General features: G+C 44.3%; 1 protein-coding gene across 4 annotated transcripts in view; it reads right to left on the bottom strand.

Annotated features, from left to right (window-relative positions):
- ABCA1 (ATP binding cassette subfamily A member 1) overlaps nt 1-17,325 on the bottom strand; it is a 107,973-nt gene that overhangs the window by 11,603 nt on the left and 79,045 nt on the right. For all 4 annotated transcript variants that reach the window (XM_035097202.2, XM_060268672.1, XM_035097200.2 and 1 more), the window contains 21 exons: nt 16,713-16,761; nt 15,697-15,807; nt 14,553-14,701; nt 13,984-14,108; nt 13,678-13,776; nt 12,762-12,951; nt 11,721-11,815; nt 11,348-11,380; nt 9,281-9,386; nt 8,939-9,013; nt 8,479-8,648; nt 8,085-8,262; nt 7,517-7,632; nt 7,283-7,427; nt 5,522-5,645; nt 4,479-4,608; nt 3,851-3,971; nt 2,717-2,779; nt 2,343-2,449; nt 1,184-1,325; nt 43-177 (listed from right to left, as the gene is read on the bottom strand). In XM_035097202.2, coding sequence (XP_034953093.1) covers nt 43-177; nt 1,184-1,325; nt 2,343-2,449; nt 2,717-2,779; nt 3,851-3,971; nt 4,479-4,608; nt 5,522-5,645; nt 7,283-7,427; nt 7,517-7,632; nt 8,085-8,262; nt 8,479-8,648; nt 8,939-9,013; nt 9,281-9,386; nt 11,348-11,380; nt 11,721-11,815; nt 12,762-12,951; nt 13,678-13,776; nt 13,984-14,108; nt 14,553-14,701; nt 15,697-15,807; nt 16,713-16,761 — 2,463 coding nt within the window. The remainder of the gene's footprint in view (nt 1-42; nt 178-1,183; nt 1,326-2,342; nt 2,450-2,716; nt 2,780-3,850; nt 3,972-4,478; nt 4,609-5,521; nt 5,646-7,282; nt 7,428-7,516; nt 7,633-8,084; nt 8,263-8,478; nt 8,649-8,938; nt 9,014-9,280; nt 9,387-11,347; nt 11,381-11,720; nt 11,816-12,761; nt 12,952-13,677; nt 13,777-13,983; nt 14,109-14,552; nt 14,702-15,696; nt 15,808-16,712; nt 16,762-17,325) is intronic.

Below are 17,325 nucleotides of genomic sequence, written 5' to 3'. Positions count from 1 at the left end.
TAGCAGAATACACATTGCTGATGTGAGCGCCACCCTACTCACCAGGAACACCACAGGCGGCCCTCCGATTAGGGCCATGGCAGTTGACAGCTTGCGCTTGTTCCCACCACTGTAGGTGCCGGCACATCTTTCTGCATACTTCACAAGGCCCAGTTTGCGAACAGCCCATTCACCGACCTGCCAGATAGGAGGGCAACATGAAGAGAGAAGAACAACCTCCAGGCTCGGTGCAGCTTTAAAAAGCTGCCGTTTGCGACTCCAGAGTCCTACTTAGTTTTATCAGTCTGTTATATATTCCAGGCCACTCAGCACAGCAAACAAGACTGAAGCACCTCCAGGTTCTTTAAGGTTGGAGACTTGACAACAGCTTTGTTTCTAAAGAAAGTTGTAAGTGGCTCAGTTCACTTCCCACGGTGTATTTGCATCTTCCTTTTCACCCACTTCTGCCTCTGTTCAATTGGAAACCATTAAAAGAACACCCTGTGTTGTGTAAGTGGCTTGATGTACATCAGAATAAGTGGGGGTCTCTTTTTCAAGCTGCCTTTGATCCTCTGAAAAACATGACTGTCTATATACAGTCAAAGGGAGCTGATGACACAGCCAGAATGTTATTCACATCAGGCTATTCCACAGCATTGCTGTTCTGCAAACATTCCTATTGTGTGTGCACGGCACCGAAAATTGCGTCTGTGCATGTCCGTGGTGCCGGAAATCGCTTCTGCCCATGCCCAGATGCTGAAAACCACACCTGCGCAGAAGCAATTTTCGGCGTCTGGGCATGCACAGAAGCAATTTTCGGTGCCGCAGACATGCACAGATGCGATTTCCAACATCTGGGCATGCGCAGAAGCGATTTCCAGAGCCACAGAAGAGAGTCCTGGTGCTGCGCTGTGCCGGTTTAGCGCAGCGCGTGGGGACTCCCTGAGTGGGCGGCTCAGTTCGGGGGTGGCTCATGGGCCGGTTAAGTGACCCTCATGGGCCGCTTCTGGCCCATGGGCCTTAGGTTGCTAACCTCTGCTTTAGATCATTGTTGCAAACTGCAACATGCTTCTGGTGAAGCAAGATAGAAATGTTTTAAAGTAAACAGACATAAATGCCCTCCCCCATCACCAACCCTATGGAGTTTGTTGCTGTAAGTAATTAGCATTGGTGGTACCCGTCCTGCCGCCTTGATTTTTTTTACCTTGCAGACTTCTTTCTCAGGGACCCCTCTTAAGAGTGCAAATAATTCCAGGTGTTCTCTCCCCGTCAGCAGCTCATTTATGGCATCAAACTGAGGGCAGTATCCCATATTCTGGTGGACGTCTTGGATGTTAGACAAAATACTGCAACAAGAGAAGATGAAGATCTTGAGTGGTTTGCTAGTGGTTTAGCACAGGGTGGATTGTGGCGCACAGACCAATTGGAAATTATCAGACGTTGGCAGCTAATGCAAATAAAATAAAATACCACTACACGGAATTAAGTTAGAATTTTAAAAGGATGTATTGGAAGTGCTAAACAGACTGTTCAACAAAACTGTGCCGCTGGCAACAACCTTACTAATGTCAATCAAGACTTTTGGAAATGGTGCATTTCGATACGGATTTTATGATCATGGTGTTAAATTCTCTGCCTTTCCTTCTGGCTCATGTTAATGAACAGAGCTGCCAAACATTATGAATTGGGAAATGAAAGCACATTTGCATAACTCTAGTTTTTCTAGCCCCAGGGAGGGGCAAGAGTTGTGCAGAGTACCAAAGCCACAACTGAAAATCTTATTCAGCCACCCTCCAGGCTCCTAAACTTTTAGCACCTACAGTTGCAAGTTATGGACTTGCAAACTTGAAGACCTTGAGGACTAGCCTCATTTTATTCGATGAAATGTAATTTCATTTCATGCAGTGCAAGTCTCTGCTGAAACGAGCCCCACTTTGAATTTTGTGGGATTTGTTCCCAGGGACTACGTCTAGGACAGAAACCATTAAAAAAAGTTAGGCAGCCAATATTATATTCTACACTTTTCCTGCACTCCTTCAGAATCTTGGCATGCACACAGCTGTGGCCTAAGCCGTGTTCTGATCACTGGAGATCCTACTGATCCCTTCTTTTGGCTTCCCAGATTTCACTGGCTGTGACAAGCTGAACTTCTCAGCCTAGAAAATCATGATAAATAGTGTGACCAATACCAAGTTTTTCCCTTGCATGGAATACATATAGTAACCATGAGAATGTCACTGCCCCAACAGTGCAACACAATCTAGCCTTACAGACCAAGCGAGTGGAAATGAAATCACATTTGCTCTGAAAGTGCAACAGACAGAAAGGCTTTCTGCAGAAGGAGCCGCCATTTCTTTCCATACCTGTTGCCCTTAAGGAAAGCATCTCCTCCTGTAACATCGGTGTCTCCTGTCAACATCTTGAAAGTGGAGGATTTGCCAGCACCATTCACACCCAGGAGTCCAAAGCACTGCAAACATTAAAAAAGACCTGATCAGCACATGCATGCCCCATTCATCTCTCACACACCCCTTGCGCTGTTGCAGTTGGTGATGGTGGGAGATTCCGTGGCAGGGAAACGGCCATTTTATTTTTAGCCGAGGGAGCTTGTGCTGGCCAGAGTAGAAGATGTTTGTGTGGCATTTCCAGTCTCCCCAAGAAGAGCCACAGCTCATCTGCCTCCCATCTTGCGCAATGTTCCACTAAATACAAGCAAACGACGACTTGGAAATCTTACCTCTCCGGGTGGAATTCCGATGCAGATCCTATCCACAGCAGGCTTTCGTTTCATTCTGTATACCTGGAATGAAGAACAGAAATTTGCTCATAGCTGGCAACAACTAAGCTTTGCATCCTCTACCAGTGCATTTCTCTTCTTCGGCCAAATCATTAGTAGGGCCTCTGCCTTTAGTTCAGCTTCTCAAAGGACCTCCAGATTTTGTCCTATTTGTTTGCAAATTCAGCAAATCCCAGCAAGTGCATATGGGAAAAAAGCACTTATGTGATCGATGAATGCATGAATGGGGCCATACCAACTAATCCAGGCACCCCCAAACTCAGCCCTCCAGATGTTTTGGGACTACAGCTCCCATCATCCCTAGCTAACAGGATCAGTGGTCAGGGGTGATGGGAATTGTAGTCCCAAAACATCTGGAGGGCCGAGTTTGTCTATGACTGAACTAATCCCTACTAGTGGCAGACTTTGGACTCTCAAATTTCAGCAGCACTCTGTGAGATGATAAAATTTGGTGCACACACCCACCCCACACTCTGTTCTGCATTGTTGTTGTGGCACCTAGTGCAGTTGAACCGGTCACGCTACCCTAAAACCGCCTCTGTCCCTAGCAACACTGATGTCAGGAAGTAGGGCAATCATCTGATGTGCATAGTGTTGGAAGGCAGAGCTAGTTAGCATAGCCCTGCTCATACGTTGAGTCAATGAGTGAGAGGTTCTTTCTGTTTGAAATGCAGACCATTATCAACAGCGGCAATCCCTTTTGATTCTAGGGAATGCATTAAATACAGAGTGAACCCAATGAATTTGGGGTGTTGTGGAATGGTCGCTATCAACACTTGCTCCATAATTTCAGGCATCCGAATTTTAATATATATATATATATATATATATATATATATATATATATATATATATATTTAAAATATTGTCGTGTAGATATTTCTGTAAAGGCTTGGTCCTCATGATAATTGGATATGACTATGAATTTCAGGCATCCATCAGCCTTTTAGCAGAATACTAATTGTACAGAAGCACCATTGGGTGGGTTGCTAGGCCCCATGCATCGGTGGCAATGAAAATGCAGGCTTCCCCCATGCACAGCATGCCCAAAGAACTTCTCGCTCCTCCTCTCACCTTGGTTAGTTCTTTGATTTCTAAGATATCGCTCTGCCCACCGCCACCAATGATCCTCTGCCGTTCTCTGTTCACGTCCTCATCCTCTTCATGCACAGGCGGAAGCTTAGCATTGCCAGTTCTGGGGGGGGGGGGGAATGCATCACTTGGAAGTTAAGTTTGTGCACCGATAATTCAAGATGCATTCATTAACAGGCAGACCAGTCCTCGACTGCTGGATCCCATTCCAAAGGAGGAGTACACAAACTCACTCTTTAGCTAATGGCCAGCTCCCAGCACATCCTGGAAATTAACACACAATTTCGCGAGCCACTTCACGCCTTACATTTTAAGGTGTGGACCTTAACATTTGTAGGCAGCTCGGGGAGCTTATTTTTGACTGAAGAGTGGGATAAAATGCTATGAATGAATGAATGAATGAATGAATGAATGAATGAAGCATGGGTTTCTGATGCTATCCTTGCTCCCTTGTGTTTCCTCTTTTCTGACTTCACTTATTGGGGGAGAGCTGGTAGAGACACTTGTCTTGGACGATCTCCTCCCCCCCAAACCCCAATTATTTGGATCCTCAAAATCTGCATATGCCTTTCCCCAGGATGGGTGTTCATTGTCACAAAGGCCATTTTACCTGGATTTGATAAAGAACCTGTACTGGATAAGCACAGTGATGAGGAAGAAGACGACTCCTTCCACAGCCATGGCGAAAAGATTCCGTCCCACCAGGTCCCAGGAGAGTGGAGAGACAAAGCGGTTCTCGCCTAATGGGGAAGAGCAGAGGCGGTCATTCAACTCTCCTGTCACACCTCTAGGAAGACCCCCTGTTACAACACTGTATGCAACAAGCTCATATGTAAGAGCAACACACACCGGACTGATCTTTATCGTTCATCGCATTACAGAGACACAAACCTAATGGCTCACATCCGAGATGTTCTAATGCTGATCTCAGTAATTTGCAAATTACCAAGGATTTTTTCCACACACTGCACAGGAAACCCCTGAGTTTACCTCTGATCTAAGAGTTGATCCTGGCCCCCCAGTTTGTAAACATGATATATCTGGCTGAAATTGTGAATTTGTTGCCGCTTGTTACCCATACATTAAAACATCTTGAAATGAACACCTAAAAGATTGGTTGCGTGCAAATTGGTTCTCATATTCTGATCTTCCTGATGACAGGAATTCCTATCCCAAATGGTTGCAAAGTTATGCTTGGAACTACGTTGAGTAAAGGCTGCTGAAATATCTGAAGCCCAACAGGTGGCCAATTAAGTTTTCCAATGGATGTGGTGAAGAGCATAATTCTTTTGGCTCTCCTCTACATTATGTAAAATGGTAAGAATTGCAGAATAAATAAGAGTACACAAATGCACTTAATTTGCATACTTCATACAGGTTATAAAATCCAGTTTTCTCAGTGCAAAATGTGGGTTGTTTGATTTCAGAGTACGCTATCCTCCCAACAGTGCCTTACAGCCCAAGTCTCCACAATCTAGGACAGGCATCCCCAAACTTCGGCCCTCCAGATGTTTTGGACTACAATTCCCATCTTCCCTGACTACTGGTCCTGTTAGCTAGGGATCATGGGAGTTGTAGGCTAAAACATCTGGAGGGCCGCAGTTTGGGGATGCCTGATTTAGGACAATGCCACTAGGTCAACAACTCACTTACCAAATCTTTCTAGGGCATCTGCCATAGCTTGATTTTTCACCATGTCAATCAGGCCCCGGCCCAGGCAGAAATGGGGGAAGATGAGGAATACGGACTTCAGGATGTCATTGATGTCGGTCAGCTTCTAAAGACACAAAACCAGTGGCAGTCAGTTGCTTGGAAATTTACAACAACAAACAAGGGACAGATATCAATAGGCAGAGAACTTATCTAGAAAAAGTTAAGCATGCACTCACTGAAATTAAGACTCAAATGATTTCGGAATGAAGGACTTATTTCTTTGGCATAAAAGAATTCAGGTTGGTTTGGGGTTAAACATGTAGCAGATTTAAGGGCAACGTTGCATTATTGTAGCCAAAATTACATGAGCGAACAGGGTGCTAGTGCATGCAGCCGTGAAGCTCTACTTTTCCACTGATACAAGCAACAAGCCATCAAGCCTTGGCTTGCTGTTACATCCAAACCACGGTTGTGCTTTGTTTTTCCTGAACATGCCAGGTCCAAACTTTGGCTTCCTCAACTTCTTATCCAGAAGAAACAAATCACAATCGCAGTTTGGACATAACAACAGGACAAGCTCCATGGCTTATTGCTCTTGTTTGTGCAAGGACAGGGGCAAGGCAGGAACAACTGGGCAGTGTTCACTAGCGTGCTGCTGGGCTCACTGTGACATGGAAATTGGTCCACGGTGCTCAATCCAAACGGACTGGTACCTTATAATGTTGAACTCTGAAACAGAACCTAATCTGGTTCAGATGTCACACAAGAACGAGCCTAGATGCGTGTCAGAGTCCCACGCTTTTCCTTTACTCTAGCATGGCCACAAGAAGTGTGGAATCTTTTGCTTCTTTTTTTGGATAAACTGCAGCTTTTGTTTTGTCTGAAGCCAACAAACTGTGGTTAATATGAACTATGGTTTGTTTGGAGCAAGGCAGCTTCAAACCATGGGTTATATGAAGCTGGCTTGTTCCAACAAACTATAAATTAAGGGAAACTTCAGTTTAGGGTTTGGATGTAATGCTGAACTGTGGTTAGTTGAAGCAAAAACTTTGAATCTCCTCCTCATGGCCATGCCAGAGGGGTGCAGGAGCATGTGAACCTAAGGCTCACCTAGGCTCCTTGTCATCCAGGGACATTGAACAAAAGGAGGGTGGTTGCCCCTATGGGTCCAGCTATATTTTTTCCATACAGTGTCCTTGGGAGGGATGGCATAGCAGCATGTCTCTTCACTCCCAGAGGTATTTGCGACTGCATTTTTAATGTGGTCTTGATAGGTCCTGCCTAGATTTCTAGTCACATGCAAGGGCTATTACCTGTATGCCTTCACATGTGTTTGTGTACAGTGTTGGGCTAGGAGGAGAGGAACAAATTCCTTGAAGCAAAATAGAGGGCAAACAAATTACCTGAGCGAGCATCTATACTAAAGTTTCCCCCTAGTCTCTCTCACCTACTTCACTATTGCTACAGAATGTACATTCATTCCTTTCGCTTATCAACTCAAAGATACATATTTTTAAAGGATTTTGAATTCTGGAAAGAGTTCTCAATTGGAGAAAATCAGGAAATCTAAGCAAAATCACGAAGATGTGACTAATTCACCTTTTAGCAACCATCTAGTATTTCTGTGTTGAAATCCGAAAGACCACAGAGCAGGCTGAATTTATAAAGGCAACTTTTACCAAATCTTTAAAAATGAATAAAATAAAGCACAGCAAACAGCAAAGCAGCGTGCCATGCTGGCTGTGGCCGCCGAGAACTCACATTGCTGGTGAAAAGCTCGAGGACAAAAGTGGCGACACTCCCGTTAATACCGATGAAGAGGTTCACGCTGGTGAGGACCACATATGCTGTGCTGGGGATCTTGAACACAAAGGATGCCGGGTACATGAGAGGCGTTATGGACCACCTGGGAAACAGAAAGGATGTGACATTAAGGAACCCCATTCCTACATCTTGATCGGTTGCCAGTACCTGAGCCGAAAGGGCCTCCCTTACCCATAGAGCAAGAGGAGAAGAGCCAGCACGGGAAGGTTACTTGAGGACACGTAGGATTTCTGCTGGAAGCCGATGAAGATGATGATGACCAAGGTGGCTGGAACTATGTAGTTGCACTGCGAGTTGGAAAGAGAGAAAGGAAAATGCAATCAGAATAGCTCCGGCTTAAAGGATTCAAATGACCCTAATATTAAAAGTTAAGACAGTGTAGGGTTTTCCCACTGTCATAGAAAGCAACCCTAAAGTCAAGCAACGGACAAAACTGAGCTACTCCGGATTGCAGCCACAGTGAGACAACGATGGTGCAGGAAGCAGAATTCTCTCTCCTCCTTTGCACAACACTGTCAGGTAGATTGACAGAAAAGGGAAGGAAGCCTGGTAGAGTTTATGATGCCTATATTACTTTCTTAGCAGGTCAGAGTGTGGGGATAGGCATGCAACACACACTTCAGACGCACTCTCTCTAAAGACAAAAGTTCTCTCTCTAAAGACAAAAGTGTGTGTGTGTGTGTGTGTGTGTGTGTGTGTGTGGTGGGGGATGATACTGCAGAAACATATATAGCCTTACCATATCCCACACAAAATTTGCCAGCCAGTAGGTCACTGGCTTCACGCCACAGATGAACTGCAGGTGTTTGGCCTTAGTGACTCGCTCCTGGATCAAGAAAACCACAAAGCTGGCCGGGACAAAGGACATGGCAAAGATGACGCAGATGGAGACCAAAACATCCACCGACGTCGTCATCCTGAGCAAAGAGAAATTTCAAGAGAGGGTGAGAAACGAGCTTGTAGATTTGAGCAGCTACATCCTTGGTTAGTAGTACCCATGGAAACAGTCCAGTTTCAACCACGCCCTGTAGCTGCAGAAGCAGAAACTGGACCTAACTCTCCTGTTTAATTTTAAGGAGGTCATTTCCCCTCTCCCCTTATCCTCTCCCCATCCACCCGCTTCCGGGACGTACAAGGCAACTTCAGAGAGCTGCTGCTTGGTGAGGTTCAGAGGGTGGTTGAAGGCCGTGATGCCGTAAGCGCTGGGGTCCTCTCCCTCTTGCAGGTTGGCGCGCAGAATAGCATTGTTCATTACGTTGAGAAAGGCGCTGATGGCATGCCAGCCTTTGTTGTTGAACCACACCTGGAAAGGGCGCACAGTGGAATCAACGAAGAGTAACAGAAGCTCTCCACTTTTGAAATCAAACCATAGATGCTCCCCACTGGTTTACTGCAAATTTGGCCTTTTCTCTTACCAGGTTAATTTCAAACATAGTAAGAGGAAAGGCTTCTGGGTGTCTCAGTGAGGTATGCCTTCAATTTTATTTTATTATCAAGTGCTTTAGCTGTTAAACTTTGAGAGAAGCCTCTGTGGACATTCAAGAACAACTTGCAGCTGGGCTACCAGGATACAGAACGAGCAGGTGGAATTACCTTTACATTATCATTTGTGTCCATGCCCTTCATGAAGCTCGACAGGCTGTTAAGGAAACGTTCTCCAGAGCCCCCCTAAAAGGAATAATAACAAAGAACACGAATTGGAATATGTTTGTGTGGGGACAATCCTACACAAGTATACTCAGAAATACCCTCAAGTTCACTGGGGCTTACTCCCAGGTAAGTTGTTATAGAATTGCAATCTTGGGTACCTAAGTTTACACTGTTTAGTTGTTTTAGAATTCCTTCCTGCCCTTTCCCAAAAGACCACCTGCATTTCAAATGAAGTAGCAAGGCCCACACCATTTATTTTCACATAGAAATCTCTGCTCTGTTTACCTTGGCTATTTCCAAGATTTTCTTCACTTGCTTGATTGCTTCGTTAACTTCTTCGCGGCGAGGGAGCACAAGAGAGCTACTGGCTCCCAATGAAAAGCCACCATACCTAGGAACACATTAAAACCAGATTGATTTTCATGGTTCTGTATATGAGTCTTCCCCCTCCATTAAGAGACTTTTGCTTTTCTTGTCAGAAATTTCAGGTTTGCAATTCTGGTCTGCTGCTCAACAAAAAGAAATTAAATTGTTGGGATGCACAGCTCTTGGGAGCCTCACACTGACTGAGATAATAAAATAATATCTATAATCTTGGACATAAAGATGCTTGTTGACGTATATACATACAGTGGAAAGCCTGGTTGCTGGCAGATTTCCACCACATGTGGGCATGGTCAAGGATACATGCATAGGAAGTGCTAAGATTCATTTAAATTTTTAATTGCATCTTAAATGGTGCATACACTTATCCATGTCTAGGCATTTTAGCGCATTCATAATGGCCTGTGACTACAAGCAACAAACATTTATTGGATTGCATACATGTGACCCTTTACAATATCCACTGCACCATTTTTCTTCTTTTAAGTGACATTTGTGTAGGAACACTGCCCTCTATGAAATTCTGCTTAGACATTCACTCCCCCCTCCCAATTATATGTTATTAATTTTCAGCATTTTTAGCATATACAGTGGTACCTCAGTTTTCAAACAGCTTAGTTCCCAAACTACTTGGAACCCAAATGCTGCAAAACCGTAAGTAGATGTTCCGGTTTTTGAACTTTTTTTTGAAGCCAAACATTGCTCCATTTTGAGTCCCCCTGTGTATCCTGTTGCGCTGCTAATTTGCATCCCCCCATTGTAATTCAAGCCTTCCGTTTCCGATTGCATTGTTCTGAGGTGATAGTTGGAGCTCATAGTTGGTGCTTTTTCTTTTTGCTATTTGTTTTGCGTTTTTTTCTTTTGAGGCTTTTCCAGTTAATTTGTTTTTGTGACTGTGTGACTGTGTAACTGTGACTGTGTGGATCCCAGTTCAGCGATTGATTGATTGATTGATTGATTGATTGTGTGACTACGGAAATGGATAAAAGCCCCCCATTCAAACAATGACTATCATCAATGCAGGTATGAAAAAAAGTTAATTTTAATTTTCATCATCTACAATACTGTTTTATTTATTTTATAGTACAGTACATTGTTTATTGCTTTCATTTTATGGCTCAATGGTCTCGTAAGATAGTAAAATTCATGTTAAATTGTTGTTTAAGGGTTGTTTTTAAAAGTCGGGAATGGATTAATCAGTTTTGCATTACTTTCTATGGGAAAGCGCGCCTTGGTTTTGGAACGCTTTGGTTTTGGAACAGACTTCCGGAACGTATTAAGTTTGAGAACAAAGATACCACTGTACAGTCAAAGCACAATTTTGTCTTTTCTCTTACTTTTATCTACTTCCCATCCTTCCCCCACAGAGTTGTAGTTTCCCCCTTCTGCTCCTGCACCCTGTCCTGCTTAGACATTCCCTATTGCAGATAGCACTGTTATGCTCATTTCCTGCTTGTGGGCTTCACATAGGCTTCTCCTGTGAAAACAGGATGCTGAACTAGATAGGCCTGTGGTCTGATCCAGCAGAGCTCTTCCTGTGCCCTTATCCCTTCCATGAATGGCTCCCACTATCACCAATATGGGATACCCAACAAAACAGGACACCACCATCGTTTTTGTGGTATGCAAGGTATCCATAATGACTTATGCTAGTAACAGTTTCACACATTTCAGGTTTGTATGAATATCATCAATGTTGGGTGAGAATGGACTCGAACTCCCAATATTATCTGAACAATATTGCCACTTGCATGTCCACATGCAAAATTAGCATTTCGTACTTGCCTGTGAGTCACATTATCTCCCTGTGGTCAGATACACTGAGTAAATAATTACTGGGTAAAAAGAACGATCTAATACTGCAAATGTATTTCAGGAGTTCCTATCGTTCTGAAACTAGAGGCAGGAGCAGGGCATTTGAGGATGAACAAGCTTCACCAAAAAAGACAAAGAGAAAGGTGTATTTACCTGAATTCATTCACCCAAAACTTGTTGTTCAAACTGTGCATGCAAAAAGAAGAGAAAGAGGGTTTGTTACGTCAGACACAATGAAGTAAAGCAGGGATAAACATAGGAACCTCCAGATCAGGCACCCCCAAACTTCGGCCCTCCAGATGTTTTGGACTACAATTCCCATCTTCCCCAACCACTGGTCCTGTTAGCTAGGGATCATGGGAGTTGTAGGCCAAAACATCTGGAGGGCCGCAGTTTGGGGGTGCCTGCTCCAAATGTTCTCAGACTACAACTTCCATCTTCCCTGACAGGCTGTGGTAATTGGATATGGAGTCCCAAAACAACTAGGAGGACATAATGTTGTTAAAGCATACTGTACATTAGGTACCTTTTCCCGATGATCTGTGCATAGGTCTTCACCAGGTAATCAGAAATGTTGCGACCTGTCAGGTTTTGCAGGATATCTGTAGTGTTCAGTACTCTCTGTGGCCAATGCGGGGGAAAGAAGAAACCCAAAAGATAAATCAAGGGTTTTATCGGCTATGAAATACCTCAAATGCTGTATGTCATTCATTTGGTCTACCTGAAATCTAATGCTATGAAGAAACATAGAGCTTTTGTGTGGAAACCTGATGGAATTTAATCAGCTCATGGCTGGTAAAACAAGATATAGCCATAATGAGAGGGTTGGACAAGGGCACAATGGCATATCTAAAAACACATTTTAGGTGCCCAAGGAAGGTTCAGATCTTGCTGCACTTACAGAGGCTGACCATTACTCTGGAATCATACAGGATCCGGTGAGAGTGCTTTGACTAGTTATTGTGCATAGCTCAAAAGCCTCTTTTATTCAGACTATAAAACGTTACGCTTATATATATATATATATATATATATATATATATATATATATATGTTATACTTCATTATTATCATGATTGGATGTTTTGAGTTGCCTGGTGTGCTTCGTTAAGTGTTGACAGAAAGTGTTTATTTTATTAAAGGTAAAGGTACCCCTGACCATTAGGTCCAGTCGCGGACGACTCTGGAGTTGCGCGCTTATCTCGCTCTATAGGCAGAGGGAGCTGGCGTTTGTTCGGAGACCATTTTTCCAGGTCATGTGGCCAGCATGACTAAGCCGCTTCTGGTGAAACCAGAGCAGCGCACGGAAACGCCATTTACCTTCCCGCCGGAGCGGTACCTATTTATCTACTTGCATTTTGACATGCTTTCGAACTGCTAGGTGGGCAGGAGTTTATTTTATTATTTGTTTATAAAAAATATCTATATGCTGCTAATTTATTTATTTATTTATTTTATAAACCAGGGCAGCTTACAATTGTACATAAAAAGCATATGTAACCTCACACACAAAAAACCCTGTACCTAGCCTTTTCTACATGACAAAGTGACCAAAGTATTTTTTTACCTGGGGAGGAGGCAGGCCACCAGCTGCTGCGGGGCATACCGGGAGCATCTTCTTCACCTTCTCATTGCTACAGACACAAGATGGAGAGGGGTTCTCCATAGTCCAATTGCCATTCTGGAAGATTTCCATCAGTTCCTCAGGCACAGGATCAGTGGTCCAGCCCTCTTCGCCTACTGAACAAGGGGTATCCCTGCACAAAAAAGGCAGAAGGGCAGAGTCACAACAACATCAAAGTGTTTCAGAAATCAGACCATCCTGATTGCCAGGGTTAAGGACCACTGTTGTCTTTGTCACCTGCTATGCACTAGCAGCTGTTGTGGTCAGTTCATCTGTCCCAGTTCTAAGTTGCACTTTAAGTAGGTTACGGTTGAGCAACGGTATCATGCTTCAAGTGATAGTTACAATGCTGTGATGTGATGAGTGTCCAGAAGGGATAGGGCACTGAAGCCCCACTTTAAAATACTGGAAACCTAGGCTGGATCTATATTGATCTTCTAAACATTGTTAACAGAACGTTCTATAACTCTTAATTGCAGTTTTCCATTGCTGGTGGCTTGCTGCTCTGAAGCGCCCTCTGGTGTCACATTTTAATGACGCATTTTTAATGTCGTAAATAACGAGTGTAGATCCGACCCTATTTAGCGACTTCTCTGGGCTGCTAAGATTTTATCAGGATTTCCCCATAGCATGCACTTCCCAACATATTGTAACCGATAGGCTAAAGTCGCAAACAGAGATCTTTTATATAAGCTGCATTCTGCAGTCAACGCCACCTTCGACAGCTCCCACAGAATCAAGATATACACACACGCAGCCTTGACAATAACTTCGAAGAGAAGCATTAAGGAAAGAGAGCTGACTTCACCTCCACCTGTAACCCCCTTTCCACAAGGGTCTTTGCAAAGGTTCCACTTACGGAATGGCGTATCCTTCCATGCAGCGGGTACCGAAACCAGGTTTGTTGAGGAGAGCATCCAAAAGCTTCTGGGTTCCTGTGTCTTCTGGAGCATCATTGCTATGGGATCAAAGACACCATCAGGGGCATGAACTACGGTGCAGGCAGAGAAAGCAACCAACACAGGATTAAGTTTGAGAACCAAGGATTAAGATTGAGAACCAAGGTACCAGTGCAGTAACAAAAAAACAGCTGGCGTTCTCATCGCACATGTCACATTTTACTTCTATCCTCCCTCCCACCTCTATTGCAGAGTTAGATACATACCTGATAAACGTGTACTGCTTATCATACATCCACGGTTGCAACTCCAAGCTGGGATATTTACCAAAGGGAGGCACAATCAAACTGAATATAAGAGCAATACAGACAAAGACGGCTGGGAGAACAATCTGAAAATTATAAGTGGGGAGAGGGAAGAGTCGTTCGCATCAAATGTCCTGAGAAATAAGAATGCCCCCTCACGCTCACACTGGCATTCAGTTCTTCCCACTTCTAAAACCTTGACACCAACAGCTGAGTCAACTTGATCACTGAATTGCAGACTTATTTAACCACGCTGCCCTCTGGCGGCGATGACGACAAACGAAACTCACTATCAAAATTAGCCTGCTTAGGTTGGATAAACGGGTGTTCGTGTCAGTTCTGCTGTTTCAAGTCTGCTAGCTGCTATTGAATGTCAGCTAACCAGATTCTATCAAATTCCAAAAAACAACCTGGGTGAAAACAGTATCTGTCTCAAGTGGTGCATTCATGAAACAGAGGAAAATGTTTTTGAGAAACCAATAAAATACCACCCGCCCACCCCGTTTTGTAGCAGGCAGAGCCCATCTCACCTGGGCAAAGAAACCTTTCCTGCTGCGTTTGGCAATAAGCAGCCTCTTCCAGAGGAGAGCTACGAACTGCTGCTGCATCAACTTCCAGCCCTTTATCTGGCTAGATCCTTTGCCATCCATCCCACTCAGCAGGTCGGTCTCTCGGGATTCTGCAGGCAAACAATTGCAGGGCATGAAACACTCACCCCTCTCAATCTCCCCTAGGCAAGATGTGTTCTCTCATTTAACATATTCATCAAAGGCAAGAAGCAGTATGAATATTTAAGCAGGGGGGGAGAAATGTATTACATCATCCAAATGTTCTTACAGCTTTTTGAGGTTGAAGGCATGCCAGCTCCTCTTGCCTTTGATGTGTAGCTGAAGGGAAATGCTGGCAGGCACACAACAGAGAAACCCTCGCTGATATAGCTAACAGACTTGTATGTGGATCCATAATGCAGTTTGGCTGGCCTACATTTATGGTATGCTGAACTTGCAGTTATAAACCTCCAGAGATAAGGCGCTGGGGACTGCTCTTCTCTGTCCATTGTCATCCTTGGCTAGCGGTTTTATGGGGCGCTGTTGGCTGGCTTGGGCTGTATTGGGACTAAGAGCTGGCTCACACATGCATGGAAAACACTTGACTACTCATCACTTGATGGTTCAGTCTGACAGCCTGTCAAGCCATGCAAGTCTTCACCTGAAACATGGCCACCAGGCAATTAACACATAGGGTGTACATCATAGCTTAGCCCAGGGATGTCCAACTTCCAAGAGACTGTGATCTACTCCCACTATAAATAAACTGGCAGTGATCAACCCATTGGACTGACCAAAGTTGTTGAGCTTTTTTTAGGGGGGGTGTTGTCAATCGCTGGAGATCACGCGATTGACCAGGATCGACCAGGGACAGCCTACAGGCCTGCCTTACCCTATCGGCAACTGTGTTTCATCCTTTAAATGCAGTATAACATATTATACTTCAGTAAAGAGAGACCAGTGGTGGGCTCTCCCTTCCTGGAGTTTTCAAGCAGAGGCTGGAGAGCCATCTGCTGGGGGACGGATTGTCCCTCTAGCTCTGGATTTCCTCCTACACACTCTTGGTTGAAGTAGCCCCCATCCGCCTGGCTCCATGAAACACACAGGGACCCTTTTCATCTTTTACCTGGGTCCACGTCGGAATCATTGGGGTCAAAAGTATCATCTTCTGTGAATGGACGGAGGCAGCTTTGCCTGTCTCCAAAGACGCGGTTTCTTCTGGCTGGTAAAGTGCCATCTGAAAGGGAAAGCTCAAGAGTTAGCTTATTGAGGTTCGCCAGAAATGTTCAGCTTCTACTGTAACTAGACGGTGGGCTTCTATTTCATTTCATTTTCTCAGAAGCAATAACCCCAGATGCAATGCAGCTTCAAGGAAGCAGCATGTGTGTTCTTCAAGTTGCAAGGGAATGCAGGTTTGGTTCAAAACTGAGAGTTGAAATAGAGGGAGAGAGACACACCTCTCCACGCCAGGGGAACCTATGCCTCCCTTCCCTCCCTGAAGGTTGCGTCACTACAACTTCCATCACCCCTGGCCATTGGCCATGTGGCCTGAGGCTGGTGGGAGCTGGAGTCCAACAACATCACACTGGTTCCCCATCCAAACCCCTGGGAGTTGTCAGGGCTGGCCCAAGACATTTTGCTGCCTGAAGTAGAGCAGCAAATGCCCCCCTCCCTACAAACTAGGGTGCACAGTCAAAGCAGGTCAATTCCCGAGGCAGAAAATCCCACAAGTACCTTTCCCTCCCCTAGCAGTTCACACACAACAAAAATCAAGCAAACAAACAACAATTTGCTGCCTTCTCATGACACTCAAAAGCAGCCGCCTGAGTTGACTGCCCCACTCTGCCTAACAGCACAGTGGATTTTTTTGTTTGTTCTTACAATATGCAGAAATTATGGGAAAATTTGAAAGAACCATGGAAGGGGAAGGAAGGAAATCGATGAACTATATGACTACAATGGTGGATATTTAATGATGGAAATGCATATCTGAAAATTTTCCAATAAAAACCATTTTTTTAAAAAGGATTGCAAACAGGATGGACACAAATGAAGTGCTGCCATGCAGATCTTTTTTTTTGGTAGCCCCCACATTGGGGACCATAATGTCTGAATATTCAGATCCGCCATCATCATATTTACCTGAGGTCTCTGCGTCCACACCATGTTCCTCTGCCACTTTGAGAAATATCTGCAAGGGAGAAATGTTGAAATATCTGCACTCACCTTTGTTAGCCACACAATGGGACCTACTTTCCCCCAAAGATCTCTGTAATTCCCTCTCTCCCACTTCAGAGCATGCTGCCAATAGAATATGCAGTGGGTGAGCCATCTGAACCACAATAAACTGCTTTCAGTTTAGGGCAGGTTTATACAACTGGGAGAACTGCATGGCAAAGTTTCTCCTGGATTATATAACCATCTTAAATGCTGTAACGAAATAGTATGATCCTGGGGAGTTGTGATGGGTGTGTGTGTGTGTGTGTGTGTGTGTGTCTGTCTGTCTGTCTGTCTGTCTGTCTGTCTGTCTGTAATTGTGTTTTTATTTTGTTTTTTATGGGATGGCATTCAATTTCGTTGTACTATGTACAATGACAAAGTATTCTATTCTATTCTATTCTAATAATTTCAGGCAGCAGGTGAGGGAATCAGACTTTTTGATGGGGTTTGCCTGAATATGCAGAGAAAGCACATGCCTCCAGAATTGCTGCTATTCCTCAGGCTTGGTGGAAATACAAATTCACCCACACATTCT

The sequence above is a fragment of the Zootoca vivipara genome, chromosome 16 (assembly GCF_963506605.1).
Source record: "Zootoca vivipara chromosome 16, rZooViv1.1, whole genome shotgun sequence".
Taxonomy (NCBI): domain Eukaryota; kingdom Metazoa; phylum Chordata; class Lepidosauria; order Squamata; family Lacertidae; genus Zootoca; species Zootoca vivipara.
Note: the sequence above shows the minus strand (reverse complement) of the source record. Positions and strands in the feature narration are given on the sequence as shown.